We start from the raw sequence: 25,622 nt of genomic DNA on the forward strand, positions 1-25,622 counted from the left end.
AGACTCTAAAGGGTTTGTTAAGCAATCATCTTCAGGTTTTAGACAAGTTTCCCAGTGAGACGAATCAGGGGGGTGATCATCTTGCAAAACCTCTTTTAGAAACTCCTTCAGAAAACTTGTTGGGATTTGTGGGTGGGATTTGGGGATGGTTTGGGGTTTTCTTGCAACATTAGAGATACTGCATTCCTTCACATTTTCAGGTCATCCTCACAGCCAGAAGAGCTGCAACAACATAAATCCCAAAGCAGATTTTTGCTGGAGACTGCAGAATAATCATCTGTGTTAATGATGGAGTCCACTGGGAATTCCCTTCCCATGTGCAGAAACCTCCAGCTGCTGCTCCCAGTGCAGGGTCCCCCTGTGCTCACAGGCCTCTGCAGCCACTGCAGAATTTGCCTCTTACCATGGCCGCCGATTCCTTGAAGTAAGGAGGTTCTCCTTCCACCATCTCGATGGTCACAATTCCAAAGGCCCAGATGTCCACCTTGGGGCCATAAGGAGATCTGGTCACAACTTCTGGGGCCATCCAGTGAGCAGTGCCCACCATGGAGCTGCACTGGTCCTGCTCAGGGCTGAGCTGAGCGCAGAGGCCAAAATCAGCTGAGAACAGAAACAAACCCTGTCAAAGGCAGCTGGAATGAGGAAACCAAGCACAAAGAAGGGCCATAGGCAGAGCAAAGGCACTGCTGGCACCCTGCTCCTCTCCTGAGCTCTCTGCAGGGGCAGCCGCTCTCAGCTGGCAGCAGGGGCCAGGCAGTGCCCCCAGCAGCCCTTGTGGGCCTCTGGCCCTCCCTGGGAAGCAGCCCCACACCCGCAGCCCGGGAGCGCCGTGCCTGGCTAGGAACACCCACCCAGCCTGACAGAGCCGTCCTTGCCCAGGAGGATGTTGGAGCTCTTCAGATCCCTGTGGATCACCCGGTTGGAATGGAGGAAATCCAGGCCCTGCAGACACTGAGAGAGAGCAAGAAACATGAGGGCAAAAACCAATGGCCAGAATATATCACACAAGAAAGGACGGTTCAGAATTGTGCCAGCAGCAGCTTTGCTGTGACAGGCCAGGAGTGCAGTGCACACAAGCTCCAGGCAAACGGTTCAAGGCACAGCTGATAACAGCAAATCAAATCCAAACCAGACAGAGAGTACCACAACAGCAGGAGAGAGAACAAGAACAGAGTAGAAGTGCAGTGATGCTGGCAGGCCGTTCACTGCAGAGGCTCTTTCTTCTCCAGCTCACAAAAACAACACAGAAACAAAGCTCTGAGCATGGAGCCACTCCTGTTCTCACGCCCTGTTTGGAAGGACCATCGTGTCCCAGCCATGGGAGTGACAAGCAGGATCCCTCACCTCCCGACTGACAGCTGCCATCTCTCCTTCAGCCATGCGTATCTGTCTGACAACATCCTGCAAAGTTCCTCCATCCATGTATTGCATCACCAGCCAGAGATCTCCATCAACAAGGAAGCTGGAAGAGGAAAGCAATGGCATGGAAATGAAAGTGCAGAGCTCAATTCCCCCATGGAAAAGCCTGGAGTGGAGTTTTGTTTCCAGGTCACTTGTCAGTGAGGACAGAATCAGATGGAGAGACATTCCTGCCAGGCTGCACAGCCCTTGGAATCTGCACAGTCTAAAGGAGAAGGAGACACCTGTGAGAAAGCAGAGGCCTGAGATGGCAAGCAGGTGAAAAATGCAGTTTAGCAACAGCCCAGATCAATGTGAAACCACAACCCTTGGCCCCAGCTGGTTCAGCTCCTGAACTCATCAGTTCCACCATTCCCTGCAGAACAAGGCAACACAACTGCCAGGGTTATCCAGGGGAGGAGGCTGTGCAGCACTTGGGACAAAAGCAGTCAGAAAACCTTTCAGAAAGTCCCTTCAGAAACAGGCAAGGCCAGTGAAAAATGGGTAAATGAGGCATTTCTGGAAACAAGAACCTCGTCTTCCTGGCATCTATAGCAATGGAAAAGGGCTGGGAAGAAGAAGCCAAGGGAAATAGTTTCTGCTGTGGTTCATCAGCACTTGTTAGAAGACACAGCAAACGGGGAGGAACTTGAAGGAAAAACCAAAGCAAAGCAACCAAAGCACATGGAGGGAGTGAACTGCCAGGCTGTTGTTTTGGGAAGATGTGGCTGTGTCAGGCATTTTCAAAACAGACTAAAGACTCCAGATGCCAGGAAAGGTTAATGCAGGGCCTGGGCATGGGATAAGAGCTGAAGCACTCACGTGTCCAGAAATTTGACAATGTTGGGGTTCTTCTTGTCCTTCAGGAGCAGGATCTCATTCACAGCTCGTTCCCTGTTCTGCCCTCTGAGACTCATTTTCTTGATGGCCACCTGAAGGGACATTGCAGCCTTTAACTGCAGGAGTCTGTGGCAGGAGGCCACAGCAAACACGGAGCGAGACTTTGTAGAGCAACGGAGCCGGGCTGGGCCCAACTGCCTTGGGATGGGACACCAGAGCTCAGCAAGGGCCATTCCCACGGCCCATTGCTCTGCCAGCTGGGGGCTGCTTACAGGACACATGACCAGAGACATTTGGCCTTGCAAGCTCTGCAGAAATGGTCCCTCAGCTGTCAGCCTCAAAGCTCTAACAACATTCTCTGCACCTACAGTCTTCTCAAATGGCCTCAACACTCTCATTATTATTATTCAAACACATGTTGCAAGCAGGAGGTAATTCTGGTTCTGTGAAAACAGAGCAAAACAGCCAGAAACCATTTAGCAATTCTATGGGATTTGGTCATGATTTCAGATCCAACGGCTCTGTTTGGGATTGCACAACAAAGCAAACATGCACATCCATGGCTCAGTTGATCCCTGTCACAGGCTGTCACTGACACCAGACCCAAACACAACTGCAGGATTTAGGAGAGAGCTTTGCTCTGGACATCCATCTTCTCATTTCTCTCCCTCTCCCTCTGTGAACAGCTGAAGTAGGACTAAAACTGAGCCCAAGCAGGAGCTCTCCCTAATTCGGCCTTGAGGTTCCCTTTGAAGATAAAAGGCAGGATGGAAAAACTGCTAAATTATGTTCCTGTCTGAGGCTGGGATGAAGATAAACTGGACCTCAGTCTCCAGCAGCTGATGCATTCACACTTTTAGATATGAAGACCAAGCCAGGGCGTCCTGCACTGACAGACACCGCTGCCCTCCTTCCATTCCTTTGGCACTTGAGAAGGACCAAGTCTGTCCCAGCTGTGCTCTGCAGGCTGACACTGCTCTGCCTTCAGAGGAGCAGCCTGGGCAGGAAAGCTCTGCTGGCCCCCAGAGCTGCAGCCACAGCTCCCAGCAGAGGGGAAAGCCCTGCAGAGCTGCCAGCCGTGCTGGGCGTGTTGGCACTGACCTCTCCTCCAGTGGCCCTGTCGAGTCCTTTGTAAACAGTTCCGAAAGCCCTGGACACAAAACACCAGAGAAGAAAGAAGCAGCGCTTTAGGCCCTGGCAGTGAAAGCCAGATCAGAAAAGAGATCTCTGCTGCCTGCAGCGTTCACAAACACCTGGGTGCATCGACCCTTCCAACAGCAGCACAGCAGCCACCAGCCCTCTGCCATGCAAGGTGTGCAAGAGGAAACTGAGACCCAACACGAAGGAACTGGGCTGGAGCAAATCCCAAATGTCCACCCTGAATTGCTTTAGCTCAAAACCTGAGGTGAGAAATGGGTGTCTAAAGAAGTGGAAAAGAATGCATTTCATCCTTTTCCATTTCCTGCCTAAGACCTGCAGGATCCACAAGGGCCCTGCCATCAGGCAGGTGATGCATTTTACCCCAGAGTGCATCAGCTCTGTGTCTGTTACTGAATGTATGGGGTCTGCTACTTGTGCTAGATTAGAGCACTTATTAGTTCATCTCTGGTTTCTGTTTCTAAACCATTAGGTTGATAATCCTGACCAGTGGATATTTTTTTAAGCAAAATATTTGAAAGAAATATTCTTGAGAACTGTTTTCTGACAGTCACCAGATGGTGAGTTGCTCTTTTAGGCAATCCAGTTCCAGGGACAGAAGATCTTCCAGGTCCTGCTCCTTGCTGCAGGCAGGACACTGCCAGCCTCAGGGGCCTTTGACGGCGCCTTCTGACCACAGTTATCAATTCTGATCAGGACTGAGAGACAGCAGGATGGTAGCCCAGTGTCTGAAGGTGCTTTGGGCTCTCCTGACCTCTCACTTGATCCTGCACCAGCACAACACCCAGCCCTGCCTGTGCAGAAGCAGCTGCCGTGCACTTACCCTTGGCCAATCTGCTCCACCTCCAGGTATTTCTGGCCAGGCTCCGCCTCGCTCACGGTGTTCCCTGAAAGAAAAAACGTGGAAGACGCTCCCTCCCAGAGTGAGAGCCCGCCTTGCAGCTGAGCCAGAACTAGCCCCACTCCCTGGGGCCGTGAGCCCCTTGGTGTCAGCTGGGGAAGGACAATTAATGGCTCTGTGACATTCAGCTGCAGAGCAACCCTGGGTGCAGCTGATGCCCAGACACACACACAGCACCTGCTCGGGCACCCAGGAACAGAGCAGACGTACTCAGCTGCATCAGGCACCACTCCCCTCTCCCCTCTGGCTGCAGGACTGTGCTGCTGTCAGAATGTTCAGCCCAGGATCCCACAGTAGAGGGAGCTTCATTGTCCTCTTCCCAAGCAGAGGGAGGTTCTCCAGCCTCTTCCCAAAATGCTGCAGCTTCTCCATCCTCTTCCCAAAATGCTGCAGCTTCTCCATCATCTTTCCAAGCCAGGGGATGGTCACTGTCCACTTCCCATGCTGGGAGATGTTCACTCTCCTCTTCCCCAGACACAGGATGTCCTCCATCCTGTGGGAGGAGGATGGGCGATGGGAGATGTCCTCCATCCTCATCCCACTCCGGGAGATGTCCTCCATCCTCATCCCACACTGCGCGTTGTCTGTTGTCCTCGTTCCACTCCGGGAGATGTCCTCCATCCTCATCCCACACTGGGAGATGTCCTCCATCCTCATCCCACTCCAGAAGATGTCCTCCATCCTCATTCCACACTGGGAGATGTCCTCCATCCTCATCCCACTCCGGGAGACGTCCTCCATCCTCATCCCACTCCGGAAGATGTCCGTTGTCCTCGTCCCACACTGGGAGATGTCCTCCATCCTCATTCCACACCGGGACATGTCCTCCATCCTCATCCCACTCCTGGAGATGTTGTCCATCCTCATCCCACACTGCGAATTGTCCGTTGTCCTCCTCCCACTCCATGGGAGCTTGGCCATTCTGGTCCCACTCCAGGGCACATCCACCGTCCTCGTCCCACGCCGGGAGATGTCCCCTGTCCTTGTCCCACCCCGCGGGAGCCTCGCCGTTGCATTCCCACACCGCGGGATGTTCACCCTCGTCTCCCAGAGCAGTGGGAAGTTCACTGTCATCTCCCAGCACTGAGGGAAGTTCACCATCGTACCCCAGAGCAGCGGGAAGCTCACTGCTGTCTTCCTCCTCTTTGGCCTCCTCTTTGGAAGCAGAGGGAGCCCCAGGAGGTGCTGGTGCTGCTTTTGTGCCCTGTGGACAGACGGCAGCGTGAGGGACGGGAAGTTCTGTCTCAGTTATCACCTTATTTATCCTCAGCTGCACATCCAGCTGCACTAAGCAGAAAATGGGTTCGGAGCTGTTCCAACTAACAATTGGCTAAAGTCGGCATTGCCACTTATTGTTGGGAATTCAATATTCCACCATGGCTAAAGCCAGCAAGCAATCCTCTGCCTGCAAAACCAGACCTGCAGCCCTTCAGAAGCTCTTCAGCAGAAAAGGAGAAAACTGATGGGAATTCCTTTGCTGCTGCTGCTGCAAAGACACTGACAGGAACTTTCCTTCAGCCTCCCAGGCTCGCACTCAGCTGCCACATGCTGAGCTCACAACTTGCTGCACAATTCCAAACACCAAAGGTTCCTTTCCCACTCACCGAAGGAGGAGCTGTTCGGAATGTAGACATGAGGTGCCCTGCAATGGGAGAGGGAACATGAACCAGATGCTGTTAGGAGAAAAACTGCCTGTGGTGGGAAATGCCACGGAGCAAGGCAAACCCGAGAGAGCATTTTGCTTTCACAGCATCCCTCCAGGAGCCACATTCCCTTCCTGCAGCAAGCAAGAGAACAGCACAAAATACTGGGCTGGGTCAGTTCTTGGCTGGAGCAGCAAAGGGAGGGAGTTCCATGCTCTGCTGGCACAGACTCCCTGCTTGAGGGAACAGAACCCCCCAGGGCTCTTTGCAGATGCTGTGCATGCCCTGCTGGCTGCAGACACCCCCTTTTCCAGCTGCAGCTGCTGGCAGGAGCTCTCCCAAAGCAATGGTGTCTTCATGGCAATTTGGTTCCAAAGTCAACACAGCTCCAGAGGAAGAACAGAAAGCACACAGCAAGCCCAAAGCCACTGATGCTGCAGGAAAGGAAAACCTCGACTTACGTGCCAAGTGGGTTAAAAAATACCCTGAATAAGCCACAGAGTACAGAGTGCAAACTGCAGCAGCCACGTGCTGCATCATTTTGGCTGCGTTGCACACGTCTGCAGCCTGTAGCCCTGCAAGCACAGAAGGACACCCGTCAGGGCTGGCCTGGCTGCTGAGAATGCCTCGGGCAGGAGGATCCTCCAGCAACGAGCCCAGAGCCACTCTGGGCACTGAGGCCTCCGTGTCCCACAGCAATGGGAACACCACGGGGACGTGGCGCTGTTCCTGTGACATCCCAGCAGCAGCTCACGCAGAAACTGCCTGGAAGGTTCTCCTGTGTCACAAAGGAGCACAAAGAACCCTCCCAGGGCACAGCCTATGGCCCAAAGGGTGCAAGAGGAACTCGGAAAATGCAGCAAACAAGGACACCCCATAGCCCAGCCTGCAGACTGAGGAGGAACAAGAACGGTACCAAACCAAAGGAAACGTTACCTTTAGTCACTGATACTTCTGACTAAAAGCATCAAACCTTGTTCCATCTGGGATCTTTGTTCTGGTTCTAAATGCAAGCAAGGTTCTCCACTCTAAATACACAGAAGGCAGGAACTGGGGAGGAGGTGGGGTTAGGAAGGAGGAGGAGGAGGAGGGAGAGAGGAAAAGGAGGAGCAGGAAAAGGAAGAGGAGGAGCAGGAGCAGGAACAGGAGGAAGATGAGGTTCCAGTGCCCCCTGTGGCCGCGGCTGCGGGACCATCGCCCCCAGCACGTCCTGAAGGTGAGCGGGGAGGGGGAGCCCGTCTCAAATCTATTGGGGGTCCCTGTGAAGGTTTTATATTGGGGTGTGTTTGGAGCTCACAGATTGTGGAATTGACCCCAACTATTATCTGGTGTCCCTGGGAGGTTTTTTCTCTGTGTGTGTAGGTTTGGATCTTGCAGGAGCCCAAAGCTGAGCCCCTTGGGGGATCTTTGGGGGCCACGTAGCCATTGCCCAGTATGGGCAGGGGAGGACATTGGTCCTGGGGACCCCCGGGAGAGCAGAGGAGGGGAACCCCTGGGATCCCCAGATTGGGGAGAGCAGAGAGGGGCGATCCCAGAGCTGGGGGACCCCAGCAGACTGGAAAGGGAGGGCCTGGAGAGGAGGGATCCCTGGGATCCCTGGAATCTCAAAGTAGAGCATCAGGGCAGAAGGGCCCCATGGACCCCCAAAGGCCCCTGGATCATCCCTAAGCCAGACGCTTGAAAAGGGGGAACCCCTGAAACTATTGGGCTGAATCTTGATATCGTGGAGATTTTCATGGGCACAAGACTCCTGCTGAGTTCCAGAGATGGACCTGGCCAGGAGGAGCCTCTACTCCAAGGCACTCCCACCTTGGTTTCCCCCAAACCAGGGTTTGTCATTCTCAAGCTGTGGCTAAATGGAAGAGGTGGAAAAGCCCCAGAGATCCTGCATGTGGAGGGGCTGCAAACCCAGCCCAGGGAGCTGTGGGGAGGAAAGAGCCCTCCTGAGTCGTGAAGATGGCCGGAGATCCAGCGAGAGCTCAGAGCTGGTGGAGAAGCCTCATGGCAGGGAGGAAAGCTTATGTTTCCTTCTTGCTGGTTGGTGGAGACATTGCTGTGATCTTGTTGATGACATCAGTGGGAATCTGACGCCATCCATCTTGCACTTTACTCCAGGAACTGGATTTTTTTGGGCAGGTCCCTTGATTTTGCTCTTCTTGATGGTGAAGCTGGCTTCCAGCAGAATCTGGATGATCCTCTCTCCTTTCTCAAACACTTCCATTGCTGTGTTCCCCCACACAATGATGTCATCGATGTATGACAAGTGCCCTGGAGCCTCACCCCTTTCTAGTGCAGTCTGGATCAGTCCATGGCAGATGGTGGAGCTGTGCTTCCACCCCTGGGGCAGTCGGTTCCAGGTGTACTGCATGCCCCTCCAGGTGCAAGCAAACTGAGGCCTGCATTCTGCTGCCAGAGGAATGGAGAAAAATGCATTGGCAATGCCAATGGTGGCATACCATTTCACTGCCTTGGACTCCAGCTCGTACTGGAGTTCCAGCATGTCTGGCACAGCAGCGCTCAGTGGTGGAGTCACTTCATTCAAGCCACGATAGTCCACAGTCAATCTCCATTCTCTGTGAGACTTGCGCACAGGCCAGATGGGGCTGTTGAAGGGTCAGTGGGTTTTGCTGAGCACCCCTTGGCTCTCCAGCTCATGGATAATTTTGTGGATGTGGATCACGGCATCCCAATTTGTCCAGTACTGCCGGCGGTGCACTGTCAAGGTGGCAATTGGCACTCGTTGCTCTTCCACCCTCAGAAGTCCTACTGCAGATGGATTTGTGATAGTCCAGGCAAAGTGTTCAATTGCTTAATGTTCTCTGTCTCTACAGCAGCTATGCCAAAAGCTCACTTGAGTGTTTCTGGGTCTTTGTAAAGCCATTCGGGAGGAAGTCTATGCCCAGAATACACGGGGCCTCTGGGCCGGTCACAATAGGATGTTTCTGCCACTCCTTCCCAGTCAGGCTCATCTCAGCTCCCAACGGGGTCAATTGTGGGATCCCCCTGTCACCCTGGCAATGGAAACAGGTTCTGCCTCCACATATCCCGATGGTATCAGGGTACACTGCACACCAGTATCAACTAAGGCATCATGTTTTTGTGGATTTGATGTGCCAGGCCATCAGATCCACACTGTCTAAAAGATCCAGTTTGCCCGTGCCTCTTCCTGGCTAGAGGCAGGGCCCCTCTAGTCCATGTTATTTCTTTCCTGGGCATACATGGTAGAGGTTCCTTCAAGGGGATCTGACAGATCATACTCAGCAGCTTGGTCATGGGAGGTTGAGGCTACCTTCACTTTACTGGAGTTCCCTCGATTAGTGTTTCCCTCCTTGAATTGACGCACCCGTGCTGCTAGGACAGAAGTGGGTTTTCCATCCCACCTTCCCATGTCTTCCCCATGGTCATGCAGGGAGAACCACAGGTCAGCCCCTGGGGGGTACCCTCTCTGTCTAGCTGGGGAACATTGGGCTCTGACTTTGGGGCCTGTGACTTGCACTGGTGCCATATGGGAACTGTTGCTCCTCACTGTGACGGTGTTCACAGGGGTCCCAGAATGAGGGAAGAGATGAGAATGTTGACTCCATGTTTCAGAAGGTTTGATTTATTATTTTATGAGATATATTATGTTAAAACTATACTAAAAGAATAGAAGAAAGGATTTCATCAGAAGGCTAGCTAAGAATAGAAAAAGAATGAGTAACAAAGGCTTGTGACTGACCAAGACAGTCCAGACAGCTGGACTGTGATTGGCCATTAATTAGAAACAACAACATGAGACCAATCACAGATCCACCTGGTAATTCCACAGCAGCAGATAACTATCATTTACATTTTGTTCCTAAGGTCTCTCAGCTTCTCAGGAGGAAAAAATCCTAAGGAAAGGATTTTTCATAAAATATGTCTGTGACACCTTGCCTCCTCCCTCATCTCCTCTTTGAGATTTTTAATCACAGCAGAGACATGAGCCAGCATTGGGCCATTGATCATACTGTCATAATTTCTAAGCTTGTTGGCAACAGAGCCCACTGTCTCTCGGTTGGTGTCGGCATTAATCGTTGAAATAAAGGTGGTGTATTGAGATAGCCCCAGATTTACCAGACTCCACAACATTTGCGTTGTGCACCTGACCTTGTTGGGGTCATTATCATGCTGTCCATCCCTCCCAAAGAGTACCTCCAATACTGACACATCTCTCAGCTGTTGGATGCCTTCCTCAAGGGTCTTCCAGCATATTCTGTGGTGGTGCTCCTGCATGCTCTCCCTGTGGACAAACCTCTCTCTGGCACTCATTAAAAGCTGCTTCTAGAGGGAAAGGGACCCTGGCTCCCTTACAAAAATCTGATTCATACCTGAGTCCTGGGTCAAGTGTCCCAAATTCCTTGCCTCACCACCATCTAGTACAGGACACCTGTACTTATAAGGTCCCAAACCCTAAGTAGCCAGGTTGTATAAGTCTCACATCCCCATCATACAATGTCTTTGTGCAGATTTTGGAGATTTTCGTACGTCAGGGACTCGGTGACAATCTCAACCTCTGGATCTGCTGAGGGTTGTGAGGGCTTTCCCTTATCGGGGTGCTCTGCTTTCATCTTAGATCTCCTTGTTTCTACAGGGGCAACTGCTGCTGGCTGTGACTGCCTTTGCAGTTCAGCAGGAACCCGGACAGTTGTAACATCTGTGGGTTCCATTGCTGCACTATTAAACTCTCCCTCTTTGAGGCACTGGGAGGGCTTCTCATGAGCTTGAGAAATGTGCTCCTTCAGCATCTGGTTTATCTCGCGTATCTCTCCCTCACCAGAACACCCATCCAATCTGGGTAGTTTATAGCTGAGATGGGCTGTGGGAGAGGGTCAGGCTCTGGGGCAGCATCTGTTGTCTTTGGGGTAGGTGTCAGGGTGGTGCGGGATCCCTGAAAAAGGGGGGCAGGGGCCTCCCAGAAATCTGACTGGGCTGTAGGGGAGTCCCAGTCCCAGATAATGGGGTTTAGGGGAATCCCAGTCCTGGAAATGGAGATTCAGGGGTGTCCCAGTGCCCAGGAATGGGGGTTCAGGGGGGTTCTCGTGCCGAGATTCAGGATTCAATGGGATCCTGAGCCCCAGGAATGGGAGATCGTGTGGGTCCCGGTGCCAGATAAGGGGGTGCAGGGGGTCCCGCTGCCATGAAAGGTTCACAGGGTCCCTGTGCCCAGGAACAGGGACTCAGGGGGGTCCTAGTGCTAGGGAAGGTGATAGAGGGGGATCACAGGACCCAAAATGGGGGTGCAGGGGAATTCCCCTGCCCAACAATGGAGGTTAGGGGGTTCCCATTGCCCGGAAATGGACATTCGGAGGGGTCCCTGTTGGGATTTTAGCTGACTAGAGATTGGAAAAGTACAAGGCCGTGGCTAATTCCAAGTCCTGCACCTGCAAGATAGCGTGTCCTTGGGCCTAGCTGTAGTATGATAACAAATAGTGAAAGAGACATGAGAACAAGAGAGATGTAACCCCTAAGGAATGGGGAAGAGCTGATGTTGTGGTGTGGCCAATGGACGGTGTAAATTACAGAATATTCATGAGTTTATTACTTGCTGTGTAAGTGTCTGATGCTCTCTTCAATAAAACAGAACTTGCGGATGACTCATATTGAGTCCGAGTTTTCCGTGCACCCGACAAATGGCTCATCCCTGACAAATGGCTCATTCTGCAACAGGTCCCGGTGCCCGGGAATTGCGGTTCAGGGGGGTCCCGGTTTCGGGGGGTCCCACTCACCTTTGGTCGCGCTCCCCGGGTTCACCAGGAGCCCCAAGAGCACCCCCAGCCCCAGCGCTGGAGCCATCGCAGCCGTCCCCGATCGCGGCTGTGGCGCGGCTGGAGAGACGCGAAAGCGAAAGTGCCCGAGGAGCGCGGGGGGAGGGGAAAAGGGCGAATTCCAGGGAATTCACCTGGATCCCCTCCTGGCCCCCCTCTGGATCCCTCGGGGATCCGTCTGGGACCCTCCAGGGCCGCGCCCTGCCGGACCCCCGGGCCGGGCTGTGCTGAACTCCCGGCCCTGCGCTCAAACTCTGCCCGGACCCCGCTGGGCTCGGCCCAAAGCCGGGCAAGCACCGCGAGCAGCGGAGCCAATTTTTCCTGCGGGTGCGGGTCCCATCCCCGGCGGAGCAGGGCTGGGCGCTGGGACCCGACCCCTGATTCACAATCTCCTTCTCCCTCTCTGTGCTGTTCTCTACCTTTCTTTTGGGGGATCACAAATCCCAGAGCGGCCGCAGAGCCCCGTGCCCAGGCTGGGTTTCCCAGCAAAGGGAGGCTGGGGCTGAGGTGCCCCGGACTGGCCGGGAATGGGGGCCCGGGGGTCCCCGGGATCACGGAAACGGGGGATCCAGGGGCCGGGAGAGGAGGATAGTCGGGAAAGGGGGTGCAGGGGATGTTGGTGCAGGATAAAGGGGTGCAGGGGGATCCCAGTGCACCTGGGGGGTGGGGCAGGATCTGTGAAATGGCAGCAGCTGCTGGGGAGGGACTGAGATGGACTGGGACAGATTGGAAAAAGAACCCACTGGAAGCAGAACTGAGGCACCAGGGATCATACTGGGATATACTGGGACCACACTGAGGGCAACTGGGAGCAACTCAGAGCATGCAGGTGCAATTGAGATATACTGGGAGGGACTGGGAATGGTTTGGATAATCCTGGGACTGACTGCAATCATACTGGGAGTGATCAGATCTGTAGTAGGGGTGAAGAGGAGAAACTGGAATAATGCAGGGACCAACTGGGATCATACTGGGAACAGCTGGCCCATGCTGGGGTCATACTGGGATCATACTGGGACTGATGGGGTAATACTTGGAGTGACTGGCATAGTACTGGGAGTAACTGGGATCATACTGGAGGTGACTGGGGCCACAGAGGGCTCTTACTGAGAGTGAAAGGAACCATACAGGCCATTACTGGGAGCCACTGGGACCATGCTGGGGGCAACTGGGATCCTATCGGGAGTAATTTGGAACATACTGGGAGTGACCGGGATCATCCAGGGGGTAACCGGGACCCCACAGGTGAGGCGGCGGCGGAGCTCGGAGGCGGCCGCAGCGCAGGTGGGAGCCGCGCTGGCTTGTGCGGGAGCTCAGGGCTTGCTGCGGGCCTCGGGGGCTGCAGGGGGCTCAGGCGGGTTCGTTGTGCCGTGTCCGGCCCGTGTTGCCGCTGGCGTGAGGGCGCTGCGGGAGCGGCTGCCCGCGGTCACCTTGCAGCCGCTGCCTCGGCAGGAGCCGCTGCCGGAGCAGCGCTGGCTCGGCCCGGTTGCTGTGGCTGGGACAGTGGAGCCTGCCCCGTGCCCGGAGGCTGCGCTGGGGCCGCCTCCGAGCTCCGCCGCCGCCTCACCGGGCACCGGCCGCTGCGACCGCTCCCGGGCCCGCACGGACGCTCCGGTAATGGCGGCCCTGCCGAGCCAAGGCCGCCCTCAGGGCGGCACCGGGGGCCGTTCTTGGCCCCGCTCCCACCAATCACCGCACGAGCTTGAGGAGTGACGGCAGAATCAGCCAATCACAGCGAGGGGCGGGCTCTGCACAAGGCGCGGGCTCTGCACACGGCACGGCGCCGCCCCGCCTCCCTTTATCCGCACTCCGGCATTTCCCGGCAGCCGCGGCTGAGGAGCGGCCCCGGCGCTGTGCCCGGCCCGGGCAGGAGGCCAAGGAGCCGCTGCTGCTGCCCCGAACCGCCGGGAGCTCGGCGTGACCGGGACCTGAGGGCGCTGGGAGCTGGGGTGAGTGCGGGACGGAGCCGGGACCGGCCTGCAGCCTCGGCAGGAGCCCAGGCCGGAGCAGGGGTTGCTGGAGGGAGGCCAAAACCTCTCTGTCACTTCCCTCCTCCACCTGGGCAGAGAACAGAGCGCGTAAGGAAAAGCTCGAAGGTCTGGGTAACGGTGAGACAGTTCAATCACTGGTGACGGGCACAACGCACTTGTCAGGAGAATTAATCTACAAACCTCAGAGCTGTATGTCCAAAAAGGAGACAGAGGAGTCCTTTTACTTTATTCGAATAAAGGGGAGAGGCCATGGGGCATTGCCCTGGGGTCTCTCCAATTTTTGGAGGACACAGCCGCCGTTTTTATCCCAGTTTCCCGGCCGCATTTTCCTTCTCTCTTTCCGATTGGCTGAGGTACTTGACAGGTTCAAATTTCCCGCTACTCCCGATACTTAAGATTTCCCTCTGATGTACAACCTCCCTTTTAATTTTTAATTCTTATGGAATTTAGGGTTTTCCCTCATTGTTTCTTTCATCTTTCAGTGTTCAGTTTCATTTATCAGCAAACCTAAAGTTTGTTTGTAAAAGCAAATATCATTTCCCATTCATCAATCATTGGAATCTTTTCCATTGTTTCATTTATCTCTCAGTGCTGGTTTGATCTACCAGCAGACCCACAGCCTGTTTGTAAGGGCAAAATCCATCATTCCTCTGACACTTGACTTGGGGAAATTAATTGAATTTATTATCAAACATGGCTGGGCAAGAGAATGAGAACTGAAATAATTCCTACGAAAATATCCTCCCCCCACTCCTCTCTCCTTCCCGGGCTTAAATCTGTCCCGCATTCCTTCCCTTCTCCCCAGCCAGAGGCGTAGGGGATGGGGGTCACAGCCCGGTCCTGTCACAGCCTCCCCTCAGGGACAGGAATCCTCGTCCTGCTCCGGCCTGGGGTCCCTCCCACGGGACACATCCCTCGGGAACGGGCTGCTCCAGCGGGGATCGCCCCGGGCTCACAGGTGCCGCCAGGAGCCGCTTCCATGGCTCTGCAGGGGCTTCCCAGGGGCTCGGAGCCTCTCTCGGGCATCCCCTGCCCGCGCTCTCCTTGCGGCCGCTGCCTCGGCAGGAGCCGCTGCCGGAGCAGCGCTGGCTCGGCCCGGTTGCTGGGACAGAGGGGGCTGCGCCGTGCCCGGGGCTGTGCGGGGAAATTCCCGTGGCCGGAGGTTTCTGTGCCCAGAGGAGACAGAGGAGTCCTGTAAAAGTGACTTTATTGCTGAGCAGAGGGAGAGGCCGTGGGGCATTTGCCGTGCGCTCTGTGCCATTGTTGTAGTTCACAGCCTCCTTTTTATCCCCATTTTCCCGTTTTCATCTCCCTCTCCCTTTGCCCGCTGGCTGAGGTACTTGGAAGGTTCAGACCTCCCGATCCTCCAACTGCATGTCCTTGTTAATGTGCGCCCCCACTTTTGTATAACAGCTGATATTCATGGCTCTGTTAAGTCTTTGTTCTTCTGGAAGTTCAGGAATTCAGCAGGACTTTGAAGAGCTTTCTGTGTCAACTTCTAACATTTTCTAAAGCTGATGGTTTCTGCCATTACTTCCTTATCTACAAGTTCCCGACCCTATCTCCAGGCAGATTCACTCATTGAGTCTGTTTTTTCTTCCTGGGTCCTCTTTGGTTTTGGGATTATTCTCAGTGCCCTCATTCCCTGCCCTTCTGTAGCTGTTTCTGGATCAGGAAGCCTGGCTGCCACCTGCATCCCCTCGCTCACCTGCTGAATGAGCTGTACCCTCAAGGTGTGGAGCATGGTACAAAGATGAGAGTTGCTGTAGCACATCAGAGGAGAAGCAGCATTTGTTTAACCCATGATCTGCCGGGGAGCCACGAAACTGTGTCCCATTCCCATCCTTTCCATGTTTGGGTCAGAACATGAGCTGCTTTCTTGTTTCCTTTGTTATCTGTTTCAGCACTTTTCCTTTGTCACCTATTTGCCAACAGCAGTTTGAGTCATTGAATTTTCCAGAAACTCCTTTTTCTGCTAACAGATGATCTGATCCCGTACTATGGTTTAGTGTTGTGTTCCTCATTTCAGTGGATTGGTCAGCAGGAAGGTCAGGAGCTGGAGCTGTCTGCTTGGTTATTAATATGAGGACAGCTTGTAATCTAATGATGCCATGGAAATGAGAAATGGGTTCTGTGGCTCCTGATATGAATTGGTTTGGGTTCCCAGGTGCTGGTCCATGGTGTTGTGGGATTTCTTCTGGTGGCCTATCAGCTTTTCAGAATTTCTTTTGCCCCCCTGTTAGGTGCCATGGTGTCAGCAGAAGATATTGAAGCCTTCCTGGTCAGGGCATTTCGGTGCCAGGCTCTCACAGGCACCCATAGCTGCACGGGTTGAGCTGAGCATGTGGCGGTGACCTGGGCTGTGTCTGATTCCCCTTCCTTCCCTCCCCTGGAACACGGTGTTGCTTTTAGACACCACTTGTCCTGGTTGCTTCAGAGTGCTTTGGACAGACTCCACATCTAATTTACCCTCTTTCCCTGGGGCTGCCCACACTTCTGGGTTCACTTCAGCATAGGCCTGGCCAGACATATGACACAGAGGTACAGCTGAACTGGCCTCTGTATCACCTTTTATAATATTAATTTGTGTTCTGTGTTTAGTGATCAAATCCCTTCGCAATAAGTCATGATAACAATTAGGAGCAAATAAAAATTCACGCATTTCACACCCATCTCCCACATCTGCTAACAGTGACTGAATAAAACCACGCAACTTTCCCACTTTCCCTGAATAATCCAAGACATTGTTGGCATTTTCTGTCCCTTGGGTCTGAGATTCAGAGTGGATTGAGAGGCCCCTGTGTCCATCAGGAAATGCCTCCTCTCAATGCAGACCCACCTTGAATGTTCTCAAGGGCTGCAGTGTGGAGGGTCCCTGGTGTGATGGAAGCTGTGACAGCCCTGCCAAACCATGTCCATCAAGGGGTGAACTTGCTTGTCCTGAGGGTGCTGCTGTCTGTGCTTGCAGTGTCCTTGTGCCCTGCAGCTGGAGCCCTGGTTCCTTGCCAGGGGCTGTTTGGGTGGGCTCTCCCCTGCCGAGGAGGGCAATGCCTCTGCCAGGTGCTTGTGGCCGAGCCGTGCCCTGGGTGCTGGGGCCCCCTTGGGCCCTGGGGTTGATCCCTCAGGGGCTGTAGGAACTGTGCCCTGGCCTTTGCCTTCAGCTTGGCCTTTTGCTGCTCCCTTCTTGCACTCACCTGCTGTGCCTTTGTGCCCAAGTGCTGCAGGGCCTTCTTGTGCCCCTCCTGCCGCCCCCCTCAGTGCCTGTAGGTGCTCATCCTCTGACAGCTGCTGAGCTTTCTGCAGAATCATTTGTTTTCCAGCGACCCAAACGATATCTCGATCCTTCCCTAATAATCCACCTTTCCCAGGCGTTCCTTGCTCCTCCTCCCTGTGCTCAGGGTGCCCTCCCCAGCCCGTATCCCAGAGCCGCTCCCTGTCCTGCCGCAGTGTCCGAAGGCGCCCCTGGCGGGCAGGGCCGGCAGCTCCACGGAGCCGGGCAGCGGCCGGGGCGTCCCGTAGCCTCCTGGGGGCCGGGGGCCACTGCCGGCCCTGCCCGGGGCTGGTGGGGTCAGGCAGCGCCCGGCGCTGAGCCCCGGCTGCCCCACAGCCCCGGCCCGGTCCCGCAGCTCCCCACAGGCCCCCAGCCCGTGCTCCCGGTGCCGCAGCTCTGCGCCCGGTGCTGCCGCTGTCCCTCACAGAGAAACCCCCTGAAACCCTGACCTCCTTTTTTTCCTCTCCTGGAAACTGGGGATACAAATGATCAGCTGACAAATGTTGAGGATAAGACCCTGCTGAAAAATATCCCAATCCTCAGTATTTTTCTCTTCCTCCTCTTTTCTTTTTCTTCCCACATAGATTCCTCCAGCTGCTTCTTGCCTTAACCATATTCCTGCACACTCCCCTTCACCCAGTCCCTTTGCAGCACACCAATTCCATCCATGCCCTGTTGTCCAAATGTGAGGGGAATTTGGGGAGGTGGGAGTGGGGCAGTGCCAAGGCCAGGCCCCCCCGCGCTGTCCTGGCGGGAGTGGCTGCAGTGGGGGTCGAGTGCGGGCGGGAGCGGCCGAGAGCCCAGCGCTGCCCCAGCCCGACCTGCCCCAGCTCCATCCCTGCCCTTGCCGTGGGATGCTTTGGGTTTGAGGGAAAGAGGGAGCCAGCAGTGGGTGCTGGGCCTGGGGCAGGAGGAGAAGGGAAGGAGAAGCAGGGTTGAGGAACAAAATGGTCAAATGATGCATGTGGGAGGAGAAGGTGGAATTGTGCAGGAGAAGGAGGAGTTGTAGGAGGAAGAACAGTGTGAAGAAGTGTGGAGACACAGGAGGAAGAGCAGAAACAGCAAGCATCACAAGGTTCCACTTCTCTCTGTATCTGCAGCCTCTAACCCCAGCTCCCGGAGTGTTGCCCCCTCACATGCAGCGGATATCCGGGGAGGAGGATCCATGATTTTCATGGGGGCTAAATCTTGGTGTTTCTGAGCTTTATTGGGCTAATAGGTTGGTGTTACGACTTTTTTGTGAGTTCTGAATCTTTGTATTTTGGAGGTGGTTTTGTCTGAATCTTGATGTTGGCAGAGTTTTTATCTATGTCTTGAAGATTGCAGGATTTTCGTGCTGAATCATGGTGTTTTGGAGGTTCTTACAGACATAAGGTTCCCAATTACTCGGGCTTAGGGCAACCACCAGCCCAAGGCACTCTCATCTTGTTTTTTTTTCCCCAAACCAGGATTTTTCATTCCCAGGGCGTGTGTGGATGGAGGATGAGGAAAAGCCCTGGAGATTTCGCACAAGGAGGGGCTGCAAACCCAGCACAGGGAGCTGCGGGGAGGAAAGAGCCCCCCTGAGCCAGGAAGGCGGCCAAAGATCCAGCCAGAGCTCAGAGCTGGTGGAGAAGCCTCATGGCAGAGAGAAGCCTCATGGCAGGGAGAAGCCCCACAAGTGCTTGGAATGTGGGAAGGGCTTCAGGTGGAACTCCAACCTGATCCAGCACCAGAAGACCCACACTGGGGAAAAGCCCTACGAGTGTGGGGAATGTGGGAAGTATTTCAGCCGGAGCTCAACCCTGATCCGGCACCAGGAGAGCCACACTGGGGAACGGCCCTTTGAGTGTGGGGAGTGTGGGAAGAGCTTCAGAGACTGCTCTGACCTGATCCGGCACCAGAGGATCCACACTGGGGAACGGCCCTACGAGTGTGGGGAGTGTGGGAAGAGTTTCAGCCAGAGCTCCCAACTGATTCGGCACCAGATGATCCACACTGGTGAAAAGCCCTATGAGTGTGGGAAATGTGGGAAGAGTTTCAGGCAGTGCTCTGGCCTGATGAGACACCAGGTGATCCACACTGGGGAACAGCCCTACACCTGCTTGGAATGTGGGAAGAGCTTTGGGTGGAGCTCCACCCTGAGAACACACCAGCGCATCCACACCGGGGAGAGGCCCTATCAGTGTCCTGAGTGTGGGAAGAAGTTTCATGTCAGCTCCGATCTCGTCAAACATGAGCAGATTCACACCGAGGAGAGGCCCTTCCGCTGCCCCGACTGCGGGAAGGGCTTCAAGCGCAATTCCACTCTCACCACCCACCGGCGCATCCACACCGGGGAGAGGCCCTACGGGTGTCCTGAATGTGGAAAGAGCTTCTCCAGGAGCTCAGCCTTGACCCAACACCAACAGAGGCACCACTGAGGGAAGCCCTGTGAGTGTCCTGAGTTCAGGAAAAGCTTTGTGTGCTGCTCCAGCTCCATCCCCCATTGGTGGATCCATGTTGGATGATCCCCAGTGACCGTTGTTGGGCAGATCCGTGGTGACCCCTTATGGGGCATAAAACAGAGAGTACAGAGGAACTGATAAAGGGGCCTGTTATCTTAGGTCTGAGCGAGCAGAAAGTGTGGGAAAAACAGACACAGATAAAGCCTCCCTGGGCAGCAAGTGACCAAGCAACATGTGAGATTTTGGTAAGATAATGTTACCAGGTGACATGATGTCATGAAGAATGTGTAACCAATGGGAAAATGTTACCAAAAATAGAGCCCCATATAACTACCATGCAAGTGAAACCCTATATAAACCTCTGGTATACTCTATAAAATTGGCTTCTGATCTAAACTCGGATGTCCCCATCTCTCCATTGTCGATAGCCCCTGTTCTGGGTGATCCCCGTTGGGTGGGGGGAAGGTGTTGGAGAGATTTTTTCCCTTCTCCTTGTGCTGCTGTGATTTGGTTGGTAATAAATTCCGTCCTTGTGCCCAGGCTGGCTCTGTTGTCCCCGTGCTGGTGCTGTGGGCAGGATCTCTCCCTTTCCTTCTCTCTTCTGTGCCACTCCTCAGCCAATCAGAGAATGCGATGAACAGGAATCAGCCCATCAGAGAGAGCAGGGCTGATGACTCACTTGCCGAGCAGATCCGCAGCACCCAGTGTTCCCCACCTGGCCCCCACCGTCCCTACCCAGTCACAGCCCCCCTTGCGGGGTCCCCCCAAGTCCCTCGCCAGTGCCCCCCATAAACTGGACTGTGTTTAACTGGGAAGATTTACTGGGAACACTGGGAGCAGCCAGGTGGGGGCAGAGCGACAGCGGGGCTTGGGGGACACACGACCCACCCCCAAAATCAGCACGGGTATGGAGCAGGAGGTCCTGGCCGGGCCCGAGGCCACGGGGATCTGTTTTCCCTTCTCTAAATTTTCAGTGTGAGGTGCCCTGATAAACCAAACACCATTTGTTTTTTCTGATTTCTCCTCCAGGATTTTACAGGTCCATATTGTCTACTGTAATTAATCTAATCTACTGCAACCTCACTCCATGTCCAAACTTTACGGCTACTGGCAGGTGAATTAGATTGAGAAGCTGGGGCCTGTGAGGGGATGGAGTATGGAGTGAAACCAGAGTCAGTAGATCCAGTTTGGTTGGTGAGGTTACCAAGGAATCTACCTAGTCTCTCTATGGGACCCAAGGCCATGATGGTTTTCTGTAAAGTAATTGCTGTACATTTAGGTGTTCTGGAAGCCCTCGAATTAAAGAAGTAATAATTTCAGGCTTTACAGGTAATTGCATTGGTGACTGAAAACCAGGAATCAACTTTTATTCCATGAATCATTTGCAGGCAGGTGGCTTTGTGGATGCTTTTCAAAACTGGGTCGAGGGTACTGACTATAGCTAAAGGGTCTCCCCTTTCCAAAGTATTAATTCCCCTGGCCCAGAAAGCTGCATATTGTGTCAGGGACCATGTGTCACGCTTATCTCCTGTTGTTAAGAAAACTCCATGTCCCCAGTACCCACTAGCCTCCTGTTCAGTTAATTTAATTTGATCTCCACCACTGAGGGACACTCAGAAGACATATTCTTCTCCGATATTTGTGGAAGGCGGCCATATTTTTTCTTCAGCTTAGCTAATTCGGTAGCACTGAATGGTATTTGTTCAGTTGTGATATGTGGTTCAAAATCTTCATCATTAATATAACTATATTCTGTTTTAACCAGGAGTCTCAAATGAGGGCAGCAGTTTTCTCCACAGTGTTTTACTGCTTCTAGTTCCTTATGGGGATAAATCTGTTTAATGTGAGGAGTTTCTTTTCCTCTGCCTGTGTTGAGGAATCAGCATTCAGTGAATTCTTAACATGTTCCTCTCTAAGGGCAGCTCGTAACAGATGGATCTCATTCCTTTATTAATTTAATTGTTTTTGCAAAATTTCAACTAGGTTTTGAAGGGAGTCCATTATAGCTTTTTCCTCACTTCTTCACTTTAAGAGAGTTTCTATAGCTGCTGTAAGACAAGCTCCCAAAACTGAGCAGACAATAGTTTCAGTTTTGCCCAGTTTAAATTTTTTTTCATGTTGTAAAGAACATACTCTATCAATAACATTTTCCAAATTAAATCAGTTACTTTGTGCCCATTCTACTCCTCCCGGAGAAGGTTTGGCATTGTGTTTGGCTAGTAGAGCATAAAATTCAGCTTTAACTTTTGCACTGAGGTTTTCAGTCATTTTATGAAGGGACCAAAACCATGATAGGGAGGTATAGACTTAAGTTACACAATCTTACAGCCTTTGCTGTGTTTCCCTTCACTTCCCTGAGTGGGTGAAGAGACTAAATCTGCCTGGGAGGTTCTACTCAGTTACTTCAAGTTGTCCCTTCACTGTCCAGACAGTCCAGATTTGCACATACACAAAAAACAGTTTCCCCTTTTTGCACTAAGAGATCTTTCATGAAATTCTGAAGACAGAACCCTCAATTGAGTATGGGGGTGCTTTTCACCTAGGCTTGTGCAGTTTGTTGCAAATTCGAGTCACCCCCCTTGCTTTCTAGACAACTGCTCACCCCTTTTGGGTTGTTGGGCTCAGTGCAGCTGGAGTGAAATGTCCTTCCCCTGTTACAGACTACACACAACCCTGCAAACCCCTCTGTCTGTCAGAATCCGATCCATGATGCCAATTTAATGTCATGATCTGCTCGTACAAGTGGGGTTGTGATGGTCCAGTTTACCGATCTCAGAGTGCAAAAACAACACAGAGGGGATTTCAGTCTTAATCAAAACAAATGCACCTTTTATTGAGTGCCCATAGCAAATGCGAGAGAAGGAATAGAAAGGAGATAAAGGATAGAGGGAGAAAGAAAAAGAAGGGGTGGGAATAGCTACCAAGGCAGAGACAAAATTCTCCTGGTCCAGCCAATAGATCTGTCTTGTCATGTTGGGGAGAATCTCAAAATCTTTGGATAACTCAGGGGTCTTTTATAGTCATCCACTGAGGGGGGAGCGGATAAAAGACAATGTAGAATAAGTCTATTGAAAATGAGTACAGACAGTCCATGTTCCAAAACAGGACAAGTCAATCTTAGCAGTGAGTGGGATCCATTGTTTTCAGGATTGGTGTCCATGAGAAACCATTCTTGGTCTAGCAAACACACCTGCAGACAGTACTTGGCAAACATATTGCATCAGTCAGGCCAGCGCCCCTGTATTAGAATTTTAAGGGTCTCAGTCTCAGTCCTTGGGAGGGGTCCTTACAGTCCTTTCCCTTACAGCGGTCATGAAGCAGATGAGGGATTTTCTGTAGAGGATCACCAAAGTTACCCCAGAAAGTTCATTTGGCCAAGAGGTGGGGAAATTCATGGACCATTGTGATGAGCAGGGATCGTGAAGCAGGTGTAAGTGTACAGAGCAAGCCACTCGCTGTCAGCCCCTGCTCAAAGCAGTTGTACTGTTGTGACACAGCAAGCACAGCTGCAAACAATCACTTGGCGAGCATCCACCTCAACCAGGCCAGAACTCCAGCCAGGGTCTTCAGGATCTTGGTCTCTGTCCTTGCCACGGTCAGGAGGCAAATGAGGGAAACTTTGGACCATCTCTTACAGCAGTTTACTTTATGGCTTCCTCAACAATCCCCCCTCTGGGAGATATCTTCTGTTAATGGGCCATTGAGTGTCACTGCATGACTGATAAAAATTTCATCATCCCCTTGTGAGGTGCTCCGGCCAGAGGGAGGAGCCAGGCATTCCTACCTGGATATAATTTGACATTTGGAAGAGGAGAGACAGCCTTTTCCCACTGGATTCCCAGAGGAAGTCCAGGCCCATCTATGCCACCACTGGACCTTCAGAGGATAACTCCACCCTTCTACAAGATCTCTGCTTCAACAGAACAATACCTGTCACTGCAGGTGCACTGCAGTCACCATTTAATAGGACTGGTACCACCACTGTGACCCACTGGGTGTCAGGTCATATTCTGACTCTGTCAGTGGGGTTTTTTGTTTGTACTATTGCATTTGTATTTTTTATTTTCATAGTAAAGAACTGTTACTCCCATATCTTTGCTTGAGAGATTTTAATTTCAAAATTATAGTATTTCAGAGGGAGGGGATTTACATTTTCCATTTCACAGGAAGCTCCTGCCTTCCTTAGCAGATACCTGTCTTTTCAAACCAAAATAGAATGTCATCCATATAATGAAGGATGATGGCATCTGGGAAAGTCCTTTGGATGGGAGACAGGACATGGGCCATGTACCACTGGCATATAGAGGGTGAGTTTTTCATTTTCTGGGGGAGGACTCACCAGTGGTAGTGCTTCAGATGTGCCTGTTCAGGGAGGGAATGGAAAAAGCGAATCTGGGAGCATCTCGGAGATAGAGAAGTATGTTAAAAAAGTGGCCTTTGATATCTATGACCACCAGTCTCCAGTCATGGGGAAGCATGAAGGGAGAGAGAAGGCCAGACTACAATGACCTTGTTAATTTTACAAAGGTCATGGAGGAGCCTCCACCTCTCCTTGCCAGGTTTTTAAGAACAAAGACAGGGGAGTTCCAAGGGCTGTTGGTAGGTACGATGTGTCCCTTGGAAAGCTGGTCCTCCAGGAGGAGCTCTAGAGTACGTAATTTCTCTGTTGAGAGGGGCCACAGATCCACCCACGGTGGGGTGTCAGTCTTCCAGGTGAGTGGTGGGATGATGCACTCTGCAGTGGCCCCAACTAGAAATCCTGGGATAGAGGTGGAATATCAAGTCAAGCTGCCCACTGGGACAACAGGTCCCTGGCCCACAGGATGATGAGTGCCCTGACTACAAATGGCCTGATGGTGGCAGCTTGGCCCTCTGGTCCTTCTATTGTGATAGTATGCTTGCTCCTCATGGAGACAATGGGGGAGATGACTCCAGTGACAGGAGTCAGCTCCTGGTTCGGGGGCCATTTCGTTTGTGTAATGATAGTAATGTTGGCCCCTGTGTCCATCATACCTTGTAGGTAGATGTTATTACCTTTTTTCGACAGGCCACCCTCTATAAGGGATCTGTCTTGGCCCATTATTTCAACTCAGAATGCCACTGGGTGCTCTGGGATATTGCTATGTCTAATGGCAATAAAAAGGCTTGGGTGATCACAGTCTCTCTATGCAGGAAGTGTGGTGGTTTTGAGCAGCAGACAGTGACTTTGATTTCGACAATTGGCCCAACAGTTTGAACTGCTGCTATAACATGCATTTCATTTGGTCCATGAATACAATTACCTATTACCAGCACATCCCTCAGGTCCTCCAGGGGTCCATATTTTCTGATGGGAATATGATAGAAAGCATAGTCATCAAATTGTACAGAGCACTCACCCGCTGGCGTCAGGTCCTGACCTGAACTTGCTGGAAAGCTTTGGTGACTCTGGTCTGCTGTTCGGAGTATGAAGAGCTCCACGGGAATTTCCCACATCTTGGACTTCTGGAATAGTGGGGAGGGTACAGTGAAACAGCTTTCCATTTGCTGTCTTCAGGCAGGGCCACCCTGCAGTCTGTTGGAAGTTTTTTGGCTGAAAATGGTTCTGGTGGTGGTGAGGCTGCTGGTGATAATGAAACTGAGAACTGCTGTTAGAATGTCTGTTGCAATCCATACAATGTCATGAATGGCACCTCTTTGGTGGCTGCTGGTCTTAAAGCATTTTGTATTCTGGACAGTCTGTGGTAGATAGGGACAGGCGATCGGAAGATCACACGATGTGACGGAAAGCGGTAGGACTCCTTTTCCCCTAATCCGTTAAGATAAGAGATCACCCTACAAATGTAACTAGGAATGTAGCCCCCCTAACGATAGTAATGCTGGTAACTTTCCACTCCTTACTAACCATAGATGGTACTGCAGACCCCCTCTGACATAGAGAAACCCCTTAGACTATTAAACCCTACGAGATGAGATAATAAAGGCCTTTGACCATCTACCACATTGGTGCCTGCGAGCTCTTTGGCCCGAGCGACCCTGGAGAGTTTGGGTCACCGTGCTGCTCCTCGAAACCAGGTCGCCTTGCCTTATATCAGAAGGCAACAACTGGTGCCAAAACCCGGGAAGAAGCTCGGGCAAGGGGAATTCGCCTGGACAGAGGACAGCGGCTGCAGCGACGGGACCGTCTGCAGCGGGGGGGACGCCCCCGGACCAGCGTTGAATATGGAGG

At 52.8% G+C, this 25,622-nt stretch overlaps 2 protein-coding genes across 4 annotated transcripts; one reads left to right on the top strand and one right to left on the bottom strand.

The window, feature by feature from the left end:
- Positions 1 to 837: 837 nt before the first annotated feature.
- On the bottom strand, positions 838 to 6,954 carry LOC134432870 (eukaryotic translation initiation factor 3 subunit A-like). Its single transcript, XM_063181749.1, has 8 exons — positions 6,877 to 6,954; positions 5,902 to 5,939; positions 4,508 to 5,501; positions 4,220 to 4,283; positions 3,340 to 3,388; positions 2,221 to 2,330; positions 1,345 to 1,462; positions 838 to 951 (listed from the first exon to the last, which is right to left on the bottom strand). Exons 2-8 carry the CDS (start codon positions 5,929 to 5,931, stop codon positions 838 to 840), a joined length of 1,479 nt encoding a protein of 492 aa, XP_063037819.1. The 5' UTR covers positions 5,932 to 5,939; positions 6,877 to 6,954.
- A 124-nt stretch (positions 6,955 to 7,078) lies between these two features.
- Positions 7,079 to 25,391, top strand: LOC134432759 (zinc finger protein 436-like). Of its 3 annotated transcripts, none has more exons than XM_063181663.1 (2): positions 7,079 to 7,156; positions 18,437 to 25,391. In XM_063181663.1, the coding sequence occupies exons 1-2, from the start codon at positions 7,094 to 7,096 to the stop codon at positions 19,388 to 19,390; spliced, it is 1,017 nt and encodes a 338-aa protein (XP_063037733.1). In that variant the 5' UTR covers positions 7,079 to 7,093; the 3' UTR covers positions 19,391 to 25,391. The 3 variants fall into 3 exon arrangements, with proteins under 3 accessions (XP_063037733.1, XP_063037734.1, XP_063037735.1); XM_063181664.1 differs by lacking the exon at positions 7,079 to 7,156 and adding an exon at positions 13,542 to 13,675; XM_063181665.1 differs by lacking the exon at positions 7,079 to 7,156 and adding an exon at positions 13,544 to 13,675 and having other exon boundaries at positions 18,453 to 25,391.
- Positions 25,392 to 25,622: the final 231 nt, after the last annotated feature.

Source organism: Melospiza melodia, assembly GCF_035770615.1.
Source record: "Melospiza melodia melodia isolate bMelMel2 chromosome 7 unlocalized genomic scaffold, bMelMel2.pri SUPER_7_unloc_1, whole genome shotgun sequence".
Taxonomy (NCBI): domain Eukaryota; kingdom Metazoa; phylum Chordata; class Aves; order Passeriformes; family Passerellidae; genus Melospiza; species Melospiza melodia.

Bases quoted from the DNA above. Each gene is read 5' to 3' on its own strand.
- LOC134432870 (XM_063181749.1), bottom strand. From the start codon at position 5,931: ATGTCTACATTCCGAACAGCTCCTCCTTCG. The intron at 3,389-4,219 runs GTAAGTGCACGG...TTTTGTGTCCAG, and splicing joins GTGGAGCAGATTGGCCAAGG to GGCTTTCGGAACTGTTTACA. The intron at 2,331-3,339 runs GTCAGTGCCAAC...ATGTCCCTTCAG, and splicing joins ACAGGGCCACTGGAGGAGAG to GTGGCCATCAAGAAAATGAG.
- LOC134432759 (XM_063181663.1), top strand. From the start codon at position 7,094: ATGAGGTTCCAGTGCCCCCTGTGGCCGCGGCTGCGGGACCATCGCCCC. The intron at 7,157-18,436 runs GTGAGCGGGGAG...TCCCCAAACCAG, and splicing joins GCCCCCAGCACGTCCTGAAG to GATTTTTCATTCCCAGGGCG.